Source organism: Cherax quadricarinatus, chromosome 66, assembly GCF_038502225.1.
Source record: "Cherax quadricarinatus isolate ZL_2023a chromosome 66, ASM3850222v1, whole genome shotgun sequence".
NCBI classification, from domain to species: domain Eukaryota; kingdom Metazoa; phylum Arthropoda; class Malacostraca; order Decapoda; family Parastacidae; genus Cherax; species Cherax quadricarinatus.
Window position 1 is genome coordinate 21,730,279 of NC_091357.1, and position 17,298 is coordinate 21,747,576.

At 38.0% G+C, this 17,298-nt stretch overlaps 1 protein-coding gene and 1 long non-coding RNA gene across 7 annotated transcripts in view; one reads left to right on the forward strand and one right to left on the reverse strand.

Moving 5' to 3' along the window:
• Positions 1 to 8,430, forward strand: part of LOC128704013 (endoplasmic reticulum junction formation protein lunapark-A) — a 27,262-nt gene extending 18,832 nt beyond the window's left edge. For 5 of the 6 annotated variants that reach the window (XM_053798917.2, XM_053798918.2, XM_053798923.2 and 2 more), the window contains 3 exons: positions 164 to 373; positions 2,525 to 2,620; positions 5,965 to 8,430. In XM_053798917.2, coding sequence (XP_053654892.2) covers positions 164 to 373; positions 2,525 to 2,620; positions 5,965 to 6,155 — 497 coding nt within the window. In that variant the 3' untranslated portion in view covers positions 6,156 to 8,430. The remainder of the gene's footprint in view (positions 1 to 163; positions 374 to 2,524; positions 2,621 to 5,964) is intronic. The other variant, XM_053798919.2, reaches the window with a different exon arrangement.
• LOC128704015 (uncharacterized) lies at positions 358 to 16,968 on the reverse strand. Its single transcript, XR_008409402.2, has 3 exons — positions 16,881 to 16,968; positions 15,821 to 15,888; positions 358 to 1,667 (listed from the first exon to the last, which is right to left on the reverse strand). It is a non-coding gene; the product is annotated as an uncharacterized lncRNA (long non-coding RNA).
• Positions 16,969 to 17,298: the final 330 nt, after the last annotated feature.

The window sequence follows — 17,298 nt, forward strand, 5'->3', positions numbered from 1 at the left end:
CACCTCTGCAAAAACAGTGATAATGTGTGAGTGAGGTGAAAGTGTTGAATGATGAAAGTATTTTCTTTTTGGGTCACCCTGCCTCCGTGGGAGACAGCCGACTTGTTGAAAAAAAAAATGTATATAGTATTTGTATGATTGTTGATAGTGTGTAATTTTATAGCATTCAGGTGTGCCTATTGCTTTTACTGGAATCCTGCGCGAAAGCAACGTCCCTCTGCTCCACGCCTGGAAAATCTTGCCCCTCTGCGGCCTCCGTCACTACCTATTAATGAGGACCAAGAGGATGATGATGAGCAGGAGTCCTCATCAAGTGAAGAGGAGGATGAGGATGAGGAGGTAGAGGATGAGGAGGGAGGTGTGGAGGATGAAGGTAGGTCGTTTGATGTGTTGCAACAAAATTGCTGTGGTATATTAAGTGATAATTGAACTAGGGCTTACTGCTAGGAGGGACTGTAGCATTAGACATGCATTGTTGAAGATCTGGGTATGGCAAAAGTTACTGGAATATAGCAAGGGATGACTAAAAGAGGAAAATACAGAAGCTCTTGACTTATGATGTTCCACTTTTGACATTGGCACCTTGGAATCAGCAGGAGTACTTACTGCTGCAGAGGACACAGCAGTGGAAACTGGTGCTGCAGCTGTTAAGCACACATTGCTACAGCACACAGTTCACTTGCCCTTTCACTTTTACTGTTGAACAATCTTTGAATAGCACTTTAAACTGGTTTATACTGACATAGATGAGAAAGACTGACCAGAAACAATTTGTGTATGGATAATGTTGCAGTTTTATAACTGTAGTGTAAGCATGCCTCTGGCTAGACAGTGATGGAGTGAATGAAAGTTTTTCTTTTTTGACCCACTCTGCCTTGGTAGGAAACGGCCAGTGTTAAAATAAAAAAAAATAATCCAAAGAGTATATTTTAAAACTTAAGTCTTATGGTTGGTTTTTCAATTTAAATCTTGTACAACTTCAAAAGGAAATAACAAAAAAAGGCACAACACCGTGACTGGAACGATACACAAATAACCCGCACATAGAAGAGAGGAGCTTACGACGACGTTTCGGTCCGACTTGGACCATTTACAAAGTCACACTGACTTTGTAAATGGTCCAAGACGGACCGAAACGTCATCGTAAGCTCCTCTCTTCTATGTGCGGGTTATTTGTGTAGTGTTCAAAAGGAAATGGACACCTTGCCAGACAAAGTACAACTGAATTTTGGATATTTTTCTTGGTTGCTTAATGTTGTAATCCATATGTATTTTCTATAAAAGTTTAATATTTGTAAGTGAAGATGAACAGTATTGAATGTAAAATATTGAAAATCTTCTTTGTAATTATTTTAATGAAACTAGAGAGGGGAAGGAGGGAATTTCAACTTATAACATGGGTGTCTATAGATAAACAAGTTTAGAATTGAACAATTGACTAAAGATTTTCAGGAATGTTGAGTAGGGGACCTACTGTATGTGGTAAAAAAAATCAATAAAGCAAATCTCGGTAGACAAATAGAAAGCAACCATTGTCTGATATGGCATCAAATTGTTGAGAATCAGTTTAATTTGTTATGATGAGAGAAGCAGCAGTGTCATAGCAGTCAGCTTGGTCAGGTCATCACAGATATTGGGGTAGTCCTGACGTTCTTGAGCACACTGACCTGTACGAAATTGGTGTGTGAAATCACATAGTTGAAGTGATCATAGTGACAAGGGCTAGTACTGTCGACTGTATAATTTGTGAGGGTTAAGTGCCTAGAGGTTCCATCAGTATAAATTTCATAAATAATATAAATTGTCTGCACAAGTCTTTTAAAGATTTAGGCTCCTGTAGTGTTTCAAAGGCTTTATATTTATAGTTCTAATTGTATTTTAAAAAAATCATAAGAATGTTATGAAAGAAAATGCACCTAGGTGCGGAAATCTAACGAGTGCATTTTCAATGAAATTCTATGGTAAATTTTCAATGTAGGAGTCTTGCCAAGCCAAAACAAATGATCATAAAACGTTCACATTTCATGATTGAATTGTACCAAATAAATGTGAATGCACACATGTACCAAGCAGATATGCATTTGATAAAGCTAGTGTGTGTTAATGCAGCTTGTTTCAGAGGTTACAGAAATCTAGTCTCCATTCCTACTTGACCGGTGCTATATCACCTTACTGTGGTGGCAGCAACCCCTTCCCCATGCTGGGCCATCTTTGTGGTTATGAGGAATGTGTACTTATGTTTTTTTTTTTTTTTTTTCTCAACAAGTCGGCCGTCTCCCACCGAGGCAGGGTGACCCTAAAAAGAAAGAAAATCCCCAAAAAGAAAATACTTTCATCATCATTCAACACTTTCACCACACTCGCACATTATCACTGTTTTTGCAGAGGTGCTCAGAATACAACAGTTTAGAAGCATACACATATAAAGATACACAACATATCCCTCCAAATGTCTTAATGGAAATTAGGGACATCTTAGTTACTGCATTTTATACATTCAAGTAAGGCAGTGCTCTGTTTACAGAATCTGGAAGCAGCAGCTCTGCTGAGGATGATGATGATGAGGAAGGTGTGGTTTCATCTGAAGTTTCCAGCACTAAGGCTACGTCCAGCCAGGAAGGTGGGTTGTACCGTGAAGGCAATTCATAGTTCAGTTAGACATACTAGTTTAACTTCACATGACTTAGTGGGTTATGTTACAGCTCAGCAAGGAAGACAGGTATAACTCTTGGAACCCTTTAATCACAAAGAGACAGGTTTATCTTCACTAAACCTTGATGGGTTGCATCATTAGCATAGTCTTGCTCTTTTGGGAATTTAGGCAATACTACTGGCATAAATTAAGAATTATGTACTGCACTAAAACTAATGTGGGTATAGTTAAGTTTGATAAATACTACATGCAGGCATCATTGCTCAAACTTGGTAGCATCATTAGCTGCTTATTGTTTATAGCATTTCTTGTTAATTGTCCACTCCTTTTTATTTTTTATATTCCTAATGAGCTACAGAAGAATTAGCACAGTTGATACTTCATTGGTTTATAAAGGAAAATGGTAGGCTAGTTTAAAATGCTCGTAGCTAGGGAGAAGCATGCCTCAGTAGTTGCTACATATTGCTGTAAGTGGTGTAGCACTGAATGTCATTAATTGAATTGTGCAGTAAAGGGTTTAACCCTTAAACGTCCAAACGTAGATCTGTTTGATTTTACATTGTTTATGTAAAAAAAAAAAAGTAATCTACGTTTGGAGCGCTACACGTGCAAACGTAGATCTACGTTCGGACAGTTTAAGGGTTAAAGTAAAGAATGCTGGAAAAGTGGACTTAAAGCTGTTAGAATTCTGTCTGGAATAGTCAGTGGAAGAATGTTGATTGTATGCAAGTGGGATGTGTAATACACTACAACACATGGCAAATGTTCAAGGTTTTCTTAATTGAAACAGCTTGTGCAAACTATAACTTTCTCCTTTTACACAACAGCTCACCCTCTATACTCACTTTGCATCACTGGATAACCCATACAGGTTTAGCATTATTTCTCTGTGAATATAACAATAAGCAATTCCTTTGTTTTGCAGTTAGCAGAAATGAATAAAAGTTGAAATATTCATACGTGGTAATAGATAAGTTGGTTGGCTAGTTATAAATAATTATAGAATATCTTAACATATTTGGTAGTCTTTAGGAAGTTAGAACAAGTGATGGCTATAGTCTTCAGGAAGGTTATGAAATATGTTAACAGTAATGTGTGTGTGTGTGTGTGTGTGTGTGTGTGTGTGTAAATAATTTTGTGTTCACCTTGTTTAAGTAAAGTGAGGACCTGGTATATTCATGGGGAAGTATTAAACCCGTATGTGTCAAGTAGGAGAGCCTATGTATTAAAGGGTTCATGCATACCATTATATTTTATTTTTTTTGTAATCCTTTAATGGCAGTTCTGAGAATTAATTTTTTGTTGCATTAGTGAGATTATCAGACTGGTAGCTATCTAGTGAAGTATCTTATTTTCAACACTTGCTGTGACCTCTTATAGTAATAAGTACAATTTAAATGTGTTCCCTAGGGTAGTTTTACATGAGAAAATTATTTATCGAAGATTACTGTAGTGCCTAAAATAATTACATGTAATGTTTGAACTGGTTACTTTTATGTTGGAGAAATGTCTTGGTATTTTTAGAATTAAGAGTAAGGTTTGCAGGGAAGAGATTAGCATTACTCAGTGGCCCTGGGCTATTCAACATCTTAACACTAGATATTAGAAACACTGCTGGGACAAATGTAGAAGTCTTGAAGAGGAAACTGGACAGGTATCTTCACCAGGTACCAGATAAACCAGGCTGTGATGAATATGTTGGTCAGCAGTCCAACAGCAGCACCAGCCTGATTTACCAGGCAAGCACCAGACAAGCCTTGCCCAAGGCCGGGCTTTGGTAATAGGAAAAACTCTCGGAACTCATCAAAGGCAAATGTAAAGGTAGATCACGCCACAGTAGTTTAGTAAATCGGTGCACACTTTTACTATATTGAGGAAGGAGGTTTTATCTATGGAAGAAAATGCCACATCCTGTTCTTATTTTGCACTTTTGTACGTGAACTTTAGCCAGTTTCTCTGTTTATCCTATATAGATTAGGCTAGGCAGTATTGACCAAATTCAGGCAACTAATTATAATATTAATACCCACAAATGCAATAATATTTTTAAGTGTGAACAAAAAATTAGGAAAAACTGAGAAGACTTAAGCACAATAGTAAAAATCCTCATTTACATTTATCACAGTGTCTGTGTTTCCATGGTCTCGAGTCATAGTGGGAAAAGTTTGCATTGGAGGATAGTATGGGGTGCGTAGATTTTTTATTTTATTAACACACCGACCGATTCCCACCAAGGCAGGGTGGCCCGAAGAAGAAAGACTCATCATTCACTCCATCACTGTCTTGCCAGAGGGGTGCTTTACACTACAGTTATGAAACTGCAACGTTAACACCCCTCCTTCAGAGTGCAGACACTGTATTTCCCATCTCCAGGACTCAAGTCTGGCCTTCTGGTTTCCCTGAATCCCTTCGTAAATGTTACTTTGTTCACACTAAAACAGCACGTCAAGTATTAAAAACCATTTGCCTCCATTCACTATCAAATACGCTCACACATGCTTGCTGAAAGTCCAAGCCCCTCGCACACAAGACCTCCTTTACCCCCTCCCTGCAACCTTTCCTAGGCTGACCCCTACCCTGCCTTCCCTCCACTACAGATTTATACACTCTCGAAGTCATTCTGTTTTGTTCCATTCTCTCTACATGTCCGAACCACCACAACAACCCCTCCTCAGCTCTCTGGATAATAGTTTTTGTAATCTCGCACCTTCTAATTTCCAAGCTACAGATTCTCTGCATTATATTCACACCACACATTGCCCTCAGACATGGCTAGATATGAGCATATTAAGGGTTAAGATTTGAACTATGAGGATAGACCACTATTCCATTGGCAGGCAGGGTCATGTTAGGGAGGCTTTATATTAAGCTAACATATCTATTTGTATTGGTGCCCTTGAGTGTGGGATAAATCATGATTGATGTTCAAACAAGGGAGTTATAGAATTGAAAGATACTTATTGAATTTTAGTTTAGATGTAGAAAAAAGTTAATAAATTGGAGGCAGCTAGTGTAGTTAAATTTTTTAATGTTATAGATAGGACTATGCAGTGTTCTGAGAGATTTACAAAAAAAAAAAAATGGGTGTGGAACTGAATGTTTATTATAGAAATGGAAGGTAAAAGTACCTGTCAGAAAAGCAGGATAAATGGGCTGTAGGTGATATGGTGAACGTGATATCTGGTAAAGTGTTTTTTGGTAAATCCTGTGTGCTGTAATTAAATATTTTAGCTGTTGGCTACTTTATAGTGTAATTATTGCAGTTATATGTGTTTCTGTGATTATACATGTGAAGTATAACTATCTGACAGGTGTGTGTCGTCCCCAACAAGCAGGTTCACTAGAGGATGTGGCAAAGTCGACTCCTTCATCTGAACCCAGTACATCGGATGACCATCAGCACTGTGAGACTGACCCCTCACCCATCACCAACCATGCTCCTTCATCGACGTCCTCTTCTACCATGCCAGCTTTCACTACAGAGGCAGAAGAAACTGATTGATGTTGCGTAATGTGTTCACATGGCCAGAGTCAAGAGATTGTAGTGTATAAGTCAATACTTGTTAATGCCCCCACTTAGTCATGTTCTAGTTTTGCTGTACCCTGTGAACATTGCATACTTTTGTTGCTATATCTTATGCACATTGTATACCAGTTTTGCATACATTTGTTGCTGCATCATACACTCCCTGCACATGTTAAGACTTGCAAAAACATTGTACACGTTTTGTCTTGAGTGTCCTCTTTCTCTCTCAAGTAGTGTATGCATGTCTCTGCTTTGCGCAAACACCTCTATTCACGTGTTTATTCGAACTGCTTTTGTATTGGTCTACTCTTGGTAATTTATATTTTACTTGTCAAGTTTATGACCTTACCTTGATTTTTCACTTTCCCCTCTTACCCCTTTTTTCTCTCCTCCCTGTTCTTTCCCTAATTTCCACATGTTGTGTTCACAGTTGAGTCTGGGCACATGTTTAGTTTTTGTTTAACAGGTTTAATTATCTACTTACCTGTGTACCTATTGATACTTAACTTGTACAACACAAAATAATTTACTTCTGTCTGTAAGTTTGCAGTGTGTGTATGTTTCTCTCTCACATCACTCACATGCACACACAACGTGAACACGTGCAAGCACACAAACTGTGGCTTAACCTCTGCAACTACGGTGAGTACATGTATGCACGCGCACATGCATACACACCACACGTGCACGCACATGCACACCACACGTGCATGCACATGCACACTTACACACGTACATACAATGTGCCCCTGCAGCCTCTGTTCTGAGCTGCTGTGTTTGGACTCTATCATACCTCAGTGATATTTATAACTTAATAAGTTTATAAGGAATAGGAAGAATGTGGACCTAATTTTATTTACAATTTACTTTTGCATATTGACATACATTTTTTCTGTAATATAAGGTAGACTGAGTGCTTAATATTTTTTGCTCATAAGCAGGTGCTATTAGTGTTCTTGTGTTCATAGGTGTGCGCACCTGACATTTGCAATCATACTGTAAGAGCGGGACCTAAACCAGATAGTATAATGTGGAGTGCTTTTTATTTTTCCAGCTTTTTCCTGTTTGCATGTGTAATTAGTTACAATAAATGCCAGTAGCAAATCTATCTTGTGAATATATTTTTTGGATTTTCTTTTAATGTGTTAATCTTTTCTGAATACAGTATGTTGATCTAGAGTGATACGAAGTATTAGCAGAGTGTAGTGTTGGGCGTATCAGACCTACACGCTAATTGTACAGTACTTTATCATGTTTTATTATGAATAATAGCTTTAGTAAATCCTGAAATGCTTTATAAATTATATTTTTTCTCCTTTGCAACAGTTTTATCATCAACAAAAATCTTTGTGTACATAGATGTTGTGGTACAAGAACTGGTGGGTAGTACTGGCATGTCATGGAGGGCAATATTAAGTGTTAGTGCAGTACTTTGGCTGCTGCTTAATTCATCACTTATTTTCAACATTTTGCTCTTGGAATGTAGTATAATTGTTCTTGGAATGTAGTATAATTCCCAAGAACATTTTGTTCTTGGGAATTATACTACTACATTCAAGGAGTGATAAACCTACAAGGGCCAGTATCTAGAGAAATGGGAGACATTCAGGTTTGATTCAAGAACAGGGAGCATAGGTCCAGTTCAAGTCTCTTGCTGGCATCAAGGAACCATCTTTAAGTGAACCTGATTTATAGGATAATGAAGTTAGCACGAAGATTTTCGTAATTAAGTGCATCTCGTGAATATAGTTAAAATAGTTCGTAAATTGCAACTTAAAGCAAAGTTGATTATAATTTTATCAGTACTGTACTTTATAAGTAAATTACTGATGCAAATTTAACAACCTTGTAGCACACTTAAATTTACGGTAACTAGGATTTTAATTTATCTACCTGTATTTGATAGTGTTGTCCTGTTCTGATATGCAGTTATTTCCCATTCAGTTCACACAATTGTCAGAATTTGTACTTTACTAGCTGTTACTTATTCTCTCGCCATACATATATCCCTCATTCTGTCATCAAACCATGATGCTGTGTACAGCTGCCAAGAGCAACAGTACCCTTTTTGTTGTGGTTTGATGCAGTAAACTGTGGTGCTGCCCAAATTTTTGGGGGAACTAGTCACTGCACTACAATTTACATACATTTATTTGGGACTTCATACAACTTACCTCTTGATTAAATTAATATAAAATTATTATAAAAAGAGAAGAAGAAAAACTTTATAAAACTGGGTTGCTTAAATGTGCGTGGATGTAGTGCGGATGACAAGAAACAGATGATTGCTGATGTTATGAATGAAAAGAAGTTGGATGTCCTGGCCCTAAGCGAAACAAAGCTGAAGGGGGTAGGAGAGTTTCAGTGGGGGGAAATAAATGGAATTAAATCTGGAGTATCTGAGAGAGTTAGAGCAAAGGAAGGGGTAGCAGTAATGTTAAATGATCAGTTATGGAAGGAGAAAAGAGAATATGAATGTGTAAATTCAAGAATTATGTGGATTAAAGTAAAGGTTGGATGCGAGAAGTGGGTCATAATAAGCGTGTATGCACCTGGAGAAGAGAGGAATGCAGAGGAGAGAGAGAGATTTTGGGAGATGTTAAGTGAATGTATAGGAGCCTTTGAACCAAGTGAGAGAGTAATTGTGGTAGGGGACTTGAATGCTAAAGTAGGAGAAACTTTTAGAGAGGGTGTGGTAGGTAAGTTTGGGGTGCCAGGTGTAAATGATAATGGGAGCCCTTTGATTGAACTTTGTATAGAAAGGGGTTTAGTTATAGGTAATACATATTTTAAGAAAAAGAGGATAAATAAGTATACACGATATGATGTAGGGCGAAATGACAGTAGTTTGTTGGATTATGTATTGGTAGATAAAAGACTGTTGAGTAGACTTCAGGATGTACATGTTTATAGAGGGGCCACAGATATATCAGATCACTTTCTAGTTGTAGCTACACTGAGAGTAAAAGGTAGATGGGATACAAGGAGAATAGAAGCATCAGGGAAGAGAGAGGTGAAGGTTTATAAACTAAAAGAGGAGGCAGTTAGGGTAAGATATAAACAGCTATTGGAGGATAGATGGGCTAATGAGAGCATAGGCAATGGGGTCGAAGAGGTATGGGCTAGGTTTAAAAATGTAGTGTTAGAGTGTTCAGCAGAAGTTTGTGGTTACAGGAAAGTGGGTGCAGGAGGGAAGAGGAGCGATTGGTGGAATGATGATGTAAAGAGAGTAGTAAGGGAGAAAAAGTTAGCATATGAGAAGTTTTTACAAAGTAGAAGTGATGCAAGGAGGGAAGAGTATATGGAGAAAAAGAGAGAAGTTAAGAGAGTGGTGAAGCAATGTAAAAAGAGAGCAAATGAGAGAGTGGGTGAGATGTTATCAACAAATTTTGTTGAAAATAAGAAAAAGTTTTGGAGTGAGATTAACAAGTTAAGAAAGCCTAGAGAACAAATGGATTTGTCAGTTAAAAATAGGAGAGGAGAGTTATTAAATGGAGAGTTAGAGGTATTGGGAAGATGGAGGGAATATTTTGAGGAATTGTTAAATGTTGATGAAGATAGGGAAGCTGTGATTTCGTGTATAGGGCAAGGAGGAATAACATCTTGTAGGAGTGAGGAAGAGCCAGTTGTGAGTGTGGGGGAAGTTCGTGAGGCAGTAGGTAAAATGAAAGGGGGTAAGGCAGCCGGGATTGATGGGATAAAGATAGAAATGTTAAAAGCAGGTGGGGATATAGTTTTGGAGTGGTTGGTGCAATTATTTAATAAATGTATGGAAGAGGGTAAGGTACCTAGGGATTGGCAGAGAGCATGCATAGTTCCTTTGTATAAAGGCAAAGGGGATAAAAGAGAGTGCAAAAATTATAGGGGGATAAGTCTGTTGAGTGTACCTGGTAAGGTGTATGGTAGAGTTATAATTGAAAGAATTAAGAGTAAGACGGAGAATAGGATAGCAGATGAACAAGGAGGCTTTAGGAAAGGTAGGGGGTGTGTGGACCAGGTGTTTACAGTGAAACATATAAGTGAACAGTATTTAGATAAGGCTAAAGAGGTCTTTGTGGCATTTATGGATTTGGAAAAGGCGTATGACAGGGTGGATAGGGGGGCAATGTGGCAGATGTTGCAAGTGTATGGTGTAGGAGGTAGGTTACTGAAAGCAGTGAAGAGTTTTTACGAGGATAGTGAGGCTCAAGTTAGAGTATGTAGGAAAGAGGGAAATTTTTTCCCAGTAAAGGTAGGCCTTAGACAAGGATGTGTGATGTCACCGTGGTTGTTTAATATATTTATAGATGGGGTTGTAAGAGAAGTAAATGCGAGGGTCTTGGCAAGAGGCGTGGAGTTAAAAGATAAAGAATCACACACAACATGGGAGTTGTCACAGCTGCTCTTTGCTGATGACACTGTGCTCTTGGGAGATTCTGAAGAGAAGTTGCAGAGATTGGTGGATGAATTTGGTAGGGTGTGCAAAAGAAGAAAATTAAAGGTGAATACAGGAAAGAGTAAGGTTATGAGGATAACAAAAAGATTAGGTGATGAAAGATTGAATATCAGATTGGAGGGAGAGAGTATGGAGGAGGTGAACGTATTCAGATATTTGGGAGTGGACGTGTCAGCGGATGGGTCTATGAAAGATGAGGTGAATCATAGAATTGATGAGGGAAAAAGAGTGAGTGGTGCACTTAGGAGTCTGTGGAGACAAAGAACTTTGTCCTTGGAGGCAAAGAGGGGAATGTATGAGAGTATAGTTTTACCAACGCTCTTATATGGGTGTGAAGCGTGGGTGATGAATGTTGCAGCGAGGAGAAGGCTGGAGGCAGTGGAGATGTCATGTCTGAGGGCAATGTGTGGTGTTAATATAATGCAGAGAATTCGTAGTTTGGAAGTTAGGAGGAGGTGCGGGATTACCAAAACTGTTGTCCAGAGGGCTGAGGAAGGGTTGTTGAGGTGGTTCGGACATGTAGAGAGAATGGAGCGAAACAGAATGACTTCAAGAGTGTATCAGTCTGTAGTGGAAGGAAGGCGGGGTAGGGGTCGGCCTAGGAAGGGTTGGAGGGAGGGGGTAAAGGAGGTTTTGTGTGCGAGGGGCTTGGACTTCCAGCAGGCATGCGTGAGCGTGTTTGATAGGAGTGAATGGAGACAAATGGTTTTTAATACTTGACGTGCTGTTGGAGTGTGAGCAAAGTAACATTTATGAAGGGATTCAGGGAAACCGGCAGGCCGGACTTGAGTCCTGGAGATGGGAAGTACAGTGCCTGCACTCTGAAGGAGGGGTGTTAATGTTGCAGTTTAAAAACTGTAGTGTAAAGCACCCTTCTGGCAAGACAGTGATGGAGTGAATGATGGTGAAAGTTTTTCTTTTTCGGGCCACCCTGCCTTGGTGGGAATCGGCCAGTGTGATAATAAAAAAAATAAAAAAAAATTATTATTTCTTGTGGGATCAGTGTTTTCATTCTTAGACAACTTTGTATTGTAGTTTACTAAACAGTTATGCAGTTTGTAAACTAAGTATTCTTTAAATCCACTGGGTTCTTAGGCTTCAAGTGTGCAGTAGGAAAAGGGGGTATAGGAGCTGTGTGAAGGTGAGCTGCCACCCACAGCAGCAGGTTTGGCTCTTGTCATCTCTTTGTAGGATTGGCTCTGTCATCCTTTTATATGTTTGCTCTCACTCTTTGACAAGTTTGGCTCTTGGTTATGCCTGTGGTAGGTGAGCAGTAGTTTTCATAAATAATTATTATAGATCTGGTTATGCCATTCCTTGGTTGCTGCTGGTAAATCTCAAGAAAATTTTCACTTATATTAATACTTTACACGATTTCTTAGACGGAAAAGTCGCCACGAGTAATTTTTTTTTTTAAAGCCAAGACCAATATTATTAATACTATTGGTCAAATGTTTGTTTGGGTGTTTCTTCAGCTGGCTGACTGGTTAGACCAAGCAGCAGTAACAGTAAGTACCCAGGAATGGCACGGGAATGTTACTTTTAGGTAAATTTTTATGTATTTGAGTGTTTATTCTGTAATGAGCTTTGCCACTAAATCTGTTTGTTTATTTTTGGCTTGAAATATTTTGTTATAATGGTTGGCACCTGTGTATGTTTTGCCTAACATAAGGTTTGCATTAATAATGTTGAAAGGTTTTAGTTTGCTGTGTCATTTATATAACTTTTTTGTCTGTAATTTTTGACCCACATCACATTGAGTTTTTGTGAGGAATTAGTATTAATAAGAGGTAATTATATATATTTTTTTAAAGTTGTTAAGGCAGTACATAGTAATTTGCTTCAAAATATTAAATATTTTTAAGCAATATATTAAACTGAGTAGCACAAAGTGCAACTGGATATTTAAATAAAAATACCATGTAGGGTTGAGTATTTTAAGTTTTACTGTACTTGGGGTGGCTTATGTAGCAAAATGTGTAAAATATTCTCTTCCCTACTTGACATTTTATTTACGAGATAAAATATCCTAGACAATGTCAATACCATTCTTTCAACTGCATCCATTAAATATCTTTACAGATTACCTTATAAATTATTTGTGCACCTCATTATCTTGTTTTACTGTTAACCTGTTTTTAGCCGTGTTTAGTTACACTACTACCATTTGTTTCTGTTGGTTGTTAGTTCAGTAAATTGCACATTAACATTTTTTTCCCTCGAAAATATACTCCTGTGAAGGTTAAGTTTTTGACTTGTCGATTTATGTTAGGTATAGTTTTGTGTTGTGCCTTGTGTGCAGTTTGTCATTTTAAAATTTTAAAGGTATTTTTTAAAGATTAAAGTAAGTACAGTATTTAGTTTGCCATAAACTGCTACATGCATGTACAGATATAAAACTTGGGCCACAGATGTCTACCCTGGAAACTGCTCATTAAATATTTTAAAACTGTCTTGCATAGCTTGAAACTAGTGTCCAGAATTGGTTCCTCAAAATGGTTGGGTGACCTAACCATACATAAAAAAAAAATATATATATATAATATATATATATATATATATATATAATATATATAATATATATATATATATATATATAATATATATATATATATATATATATACACTGTACTATTTATACAGTATATATGGTTATATATTTATTTGTGAACTTTATTTTTATTTTTTTTAATCAGAAATTTGAATAAAATATCAAAATAAAACAAAAATGAATCTTATCAAATATTCCTTCAGTGACGAAGCTTCAAATTAGAACCATTCATATTAGAAATTCTTGGTATTTTTTTTATACTGAAGATTCATCTAATTAAAGTAGTTTTAGAATGCCTGGCATTCCAACTATATTATGCTTTTAATAATGGTAGTTGAAAATGCTTTACTATATATTTACAGTACCAAAAATTCTGGTTGAATGGTTCCAAGGCATTAAAACTGCATCTTCACAAGGTAAGGAACACTTTGAGACCCCCTGAAGGGAGGCTCCTTGATGCTGGTAAGAGGGGCTCTTGATCTAGGAAACAGGATTTGTGCTCCGGTTCCCTGAATACCTTCCAACCCCCCCACAGACACTGTATAACTCTACGGGCTTAACACTCCCCCATGATTATAATAATTTTCTTTGAGACAATTGTCAAAAATCAAATCTTTTCAGTGAACACTTCCAGGGTTTTTCTTTAGACTAAATCATTACAGTATAAAGTTACTTTCAAGGAAATATGACATGATAGTTTGTGAAGGTATTACTGCAATAAAAGATTTGACTGGCTAAAAGGGACAAATGTCAAAATATTTTAGTGAAGTTTAGTACTTCACTTGACTTATTATTATTATTATTTTTTATTGACATTTTTTTTTTATTATCACACTGGCCGATTCCCACCAAGGCAGGGTGGCCCGAAAAAGAAAAACTTTGTGTACATTTTAATAACTTGGGCATACTGAAAAACAGTAGCATTATCAGGATTTAAGTTCAAAATGCATATGGCTCATTTCAGCACAAATTGGCGAGTAAATTTGGTTATGAATCCTTTGAGGGGCTTTGATGCAGGTGAAGGGCTCTTAACCCAAGGAAATGACACACACATTCCCTTTCTTGCATCAAACCTGATTGCCTCCCATACCCAAAGTGCTGCATAACCCTTCCATTTTAGTATTTTTCATTTTTTTTTTAACACGTCGGCCGTTTCTCACTGAGGCAGGGTGACCCAAAAAGAAAAAACTTAAACCATCACTCATACATAATCACTGTCTTTGCAGAGGCGCTCCAATGAATATTAATTTGGATACAAAATATTGAGTACATTTATAATTACAATACTGTAATGGTTTAACTTATACATTATTATTTCAAGTTGGAAGCTTCAAATAACAGTATTATTATTATAATCAAAAAGAAGCGCTAAGCCACAAGGGCTATACAGCGCAGTTCAAATAACAGTAATGAACAGGATTTTTTCTTATGCAGGTTTCATATAGCACCTGGGACTTAGGAGGCATTCCGGTTCAATCAAAGAAGGAAATGTCCTATTCCTCGGATCAAGAGCCTCTCACTAAAATCAAGGCATCTCTCCTGAAGAGCAGGGAAAAATTTTGGTGAATTACCCTGTAAATTAGAGCTTCAATCTCCGAGGGAAGTGGATGCGTGGGTGTAACCCAACAAATGGCGGTACTCGTGTGGTTGATAGACTTCAAATTCAATTAACCAATCTTTGCCGTGTCCCTATACCACCAATTTTAAATCAAGGACATTAAATATGTTATGAGAGCCATGTCAATCATGATTCCTTGTTAATGTAATAATAATGTTCATTTCTTTGAGCCATATAGAAAAATGAAGTTAAATGTATCAGTAGAATAATAGGTACAAAAAAAAAGTCACTGTTTATGCAATGCATAATAAGTATCATAAGGCTTACATGCTACTTAAGACCTAGACTTAGTTTTTAAAAGTTTAGGCTAAAATAAAGGAGGGGTTTGGGATATTGGCAGTTTGGAGGGATATGTTGTGAATCTTTATACGTATATGCTTCTAAACTGTTGTGTTCTGAGCACCTCTGCAAAAACAGTGATAATGTGTGAGTGTGGTGAAAGTGTTGAATGATGAAAGTATTTTCTTTTTGGGGATTTTCTTTCTTTTTTGGGTCACTCTGCCTCGGTGGGTCACCCTGCCTTGGTGGGAGACGGCCAACTTGTTGAAAAAAAAAAAAAAAGGAGACTTGTCACCTTGGATACCTGAGGATGCTAAAATTTCTCTATGGGAGTGCCTTAATGCTGGTGGTGGGCTCTTGATCAAAGGAATGGAGCTAACTTGCTGCCCCTTCCTCAGATCAAACCTAATTACCTCTAGTTCCTCAGGTTTTGTATGACAAGACAAATAGAAAATTCTTTACAAGTACTGTATGTCAAAATAAGCTTCTATTTTTTTCAGTTCCCTTCAAGGGAAGTGTTTTGACGCCAGTGAAGGATTCCTGAGTGAGTGAATTGCAGGTATCCTCTTCCCTTCATCAAACCTGATTGCTTAAGATTTGTTGGGACTTTTAACATTAACCAGAAGATAGTTAGCCACTCAGGAGAGCCCAAGAAAGTCAGTGCATCAAGGACTTTTACTTCCATTGTGGTCCTTCAATCTTGTCCTCCCCCAAGATGCCACCCACACCAGTCTACTAATACCCAGGTACCTACTTACTGCTAGGTGAACAAGGACAGCAGGTGTAAGGAGACACGCCCATCATTCCATCCGTGTTGGAGATCGAACTATGGACAAACAAACTTGATAATATGGAATATACAGTACTATATTATACAATTTGGGTGATTAAGATATATTACTGCTTTACAGAAAGCACCAGAAATGGCATTCTCTGGTAATTATATGAAAATTAATGGTTGTTATAAAATTAGCACATTTACACCTGCATAAGCTAAAACTATACTGAAATTTTCTATCAGTTAACCGAATCAGAATTTTAAGCTTGAAGTTCATCAGAAGCAGCATTTTCAGTTTACTGCACATTATTATTATTATTATAATCAACTGTATAGTCCTTGTGGCTTAGCGCTTCTTTTCTGATTATAATTATAATCAAGGGGGAAGCGCTAAACCCGGAGGATTATACAGCGCCTGGGGGGGGATGTGGAAGGCATTCAGGCTTAATTCGGGGAACTGGAGCACAGATCCAATTCCCTAAATCAAGAGCCCCTCACCAACATCAAGGAACCTTCCTTGAGGGGAGTTTACTGCACAGAAACCTTCAGTGCTGTATGACCCTCATGGGTTTAGCACTTAGTTATAATAATTACATTGAAACCTTGGTAAAAGATAATAAAAATCCAACATTGACTCGAGGACCCTGATGGAAATAAGTCGCTGACTTTTTTGGGTTATCCTAGAGGGTTATTTACACATGTTACTATGTATGATAATGTGTGTAACTATGTTTATGTGTGATGTTGGTGAGGGGCTCTTGATTTAGGGAATTGGATCTGTGCTCCAGTTCCCCGAATTAAGCCTGAATGCCTTCCACATATTCCCCTCAGGCGCTGTATAATCCTCCGGGTTTAGCGCTTCCCCCTTGATTGTAATAATAATAATATGTTTATGTGTACCTCTACCTAAATAAACTTAATTACTAGCCTTTGAGGAGTTACTTGCAATGACCACAGTGGAAATACAAATCATTTTGACTGGGTTATCCTGGTGGGCAATTTACACTATGTATGATAATTGTACTTGGGTGTACCTGTACCTAATAAAGAGGAAAGATGAGAGTTAAGTGAAGGACCAGTCTACAACACTCCCATCCCGGGGAAATTATGGAAAGACAACTGAGTGATGAGCATTAACAGAGCAACCCTATGATAACCACTGATACTGCTGCTGATAACACTCCCACCAGGTACACCACTCAGGGGCACCTGAACACACCACTAGGGGTAGCTACACCTCTCAGGGGCACCTGAACACGGCAATAAGGGTAGCTACACCACTCAGGGGCACCTGAACACACCACTAGGGGTAGCTACACCTCTCAGGGGCACCTGAACACGGCAATAAGGGTAGCTATACCACTCAGGGGCACCTGAACACACCACTAGGGGTAGCTACACCTCTCAGGGGCACCTGAACACGGCAATAAGGGTAGCTACACCACTCAGGGGCACCTG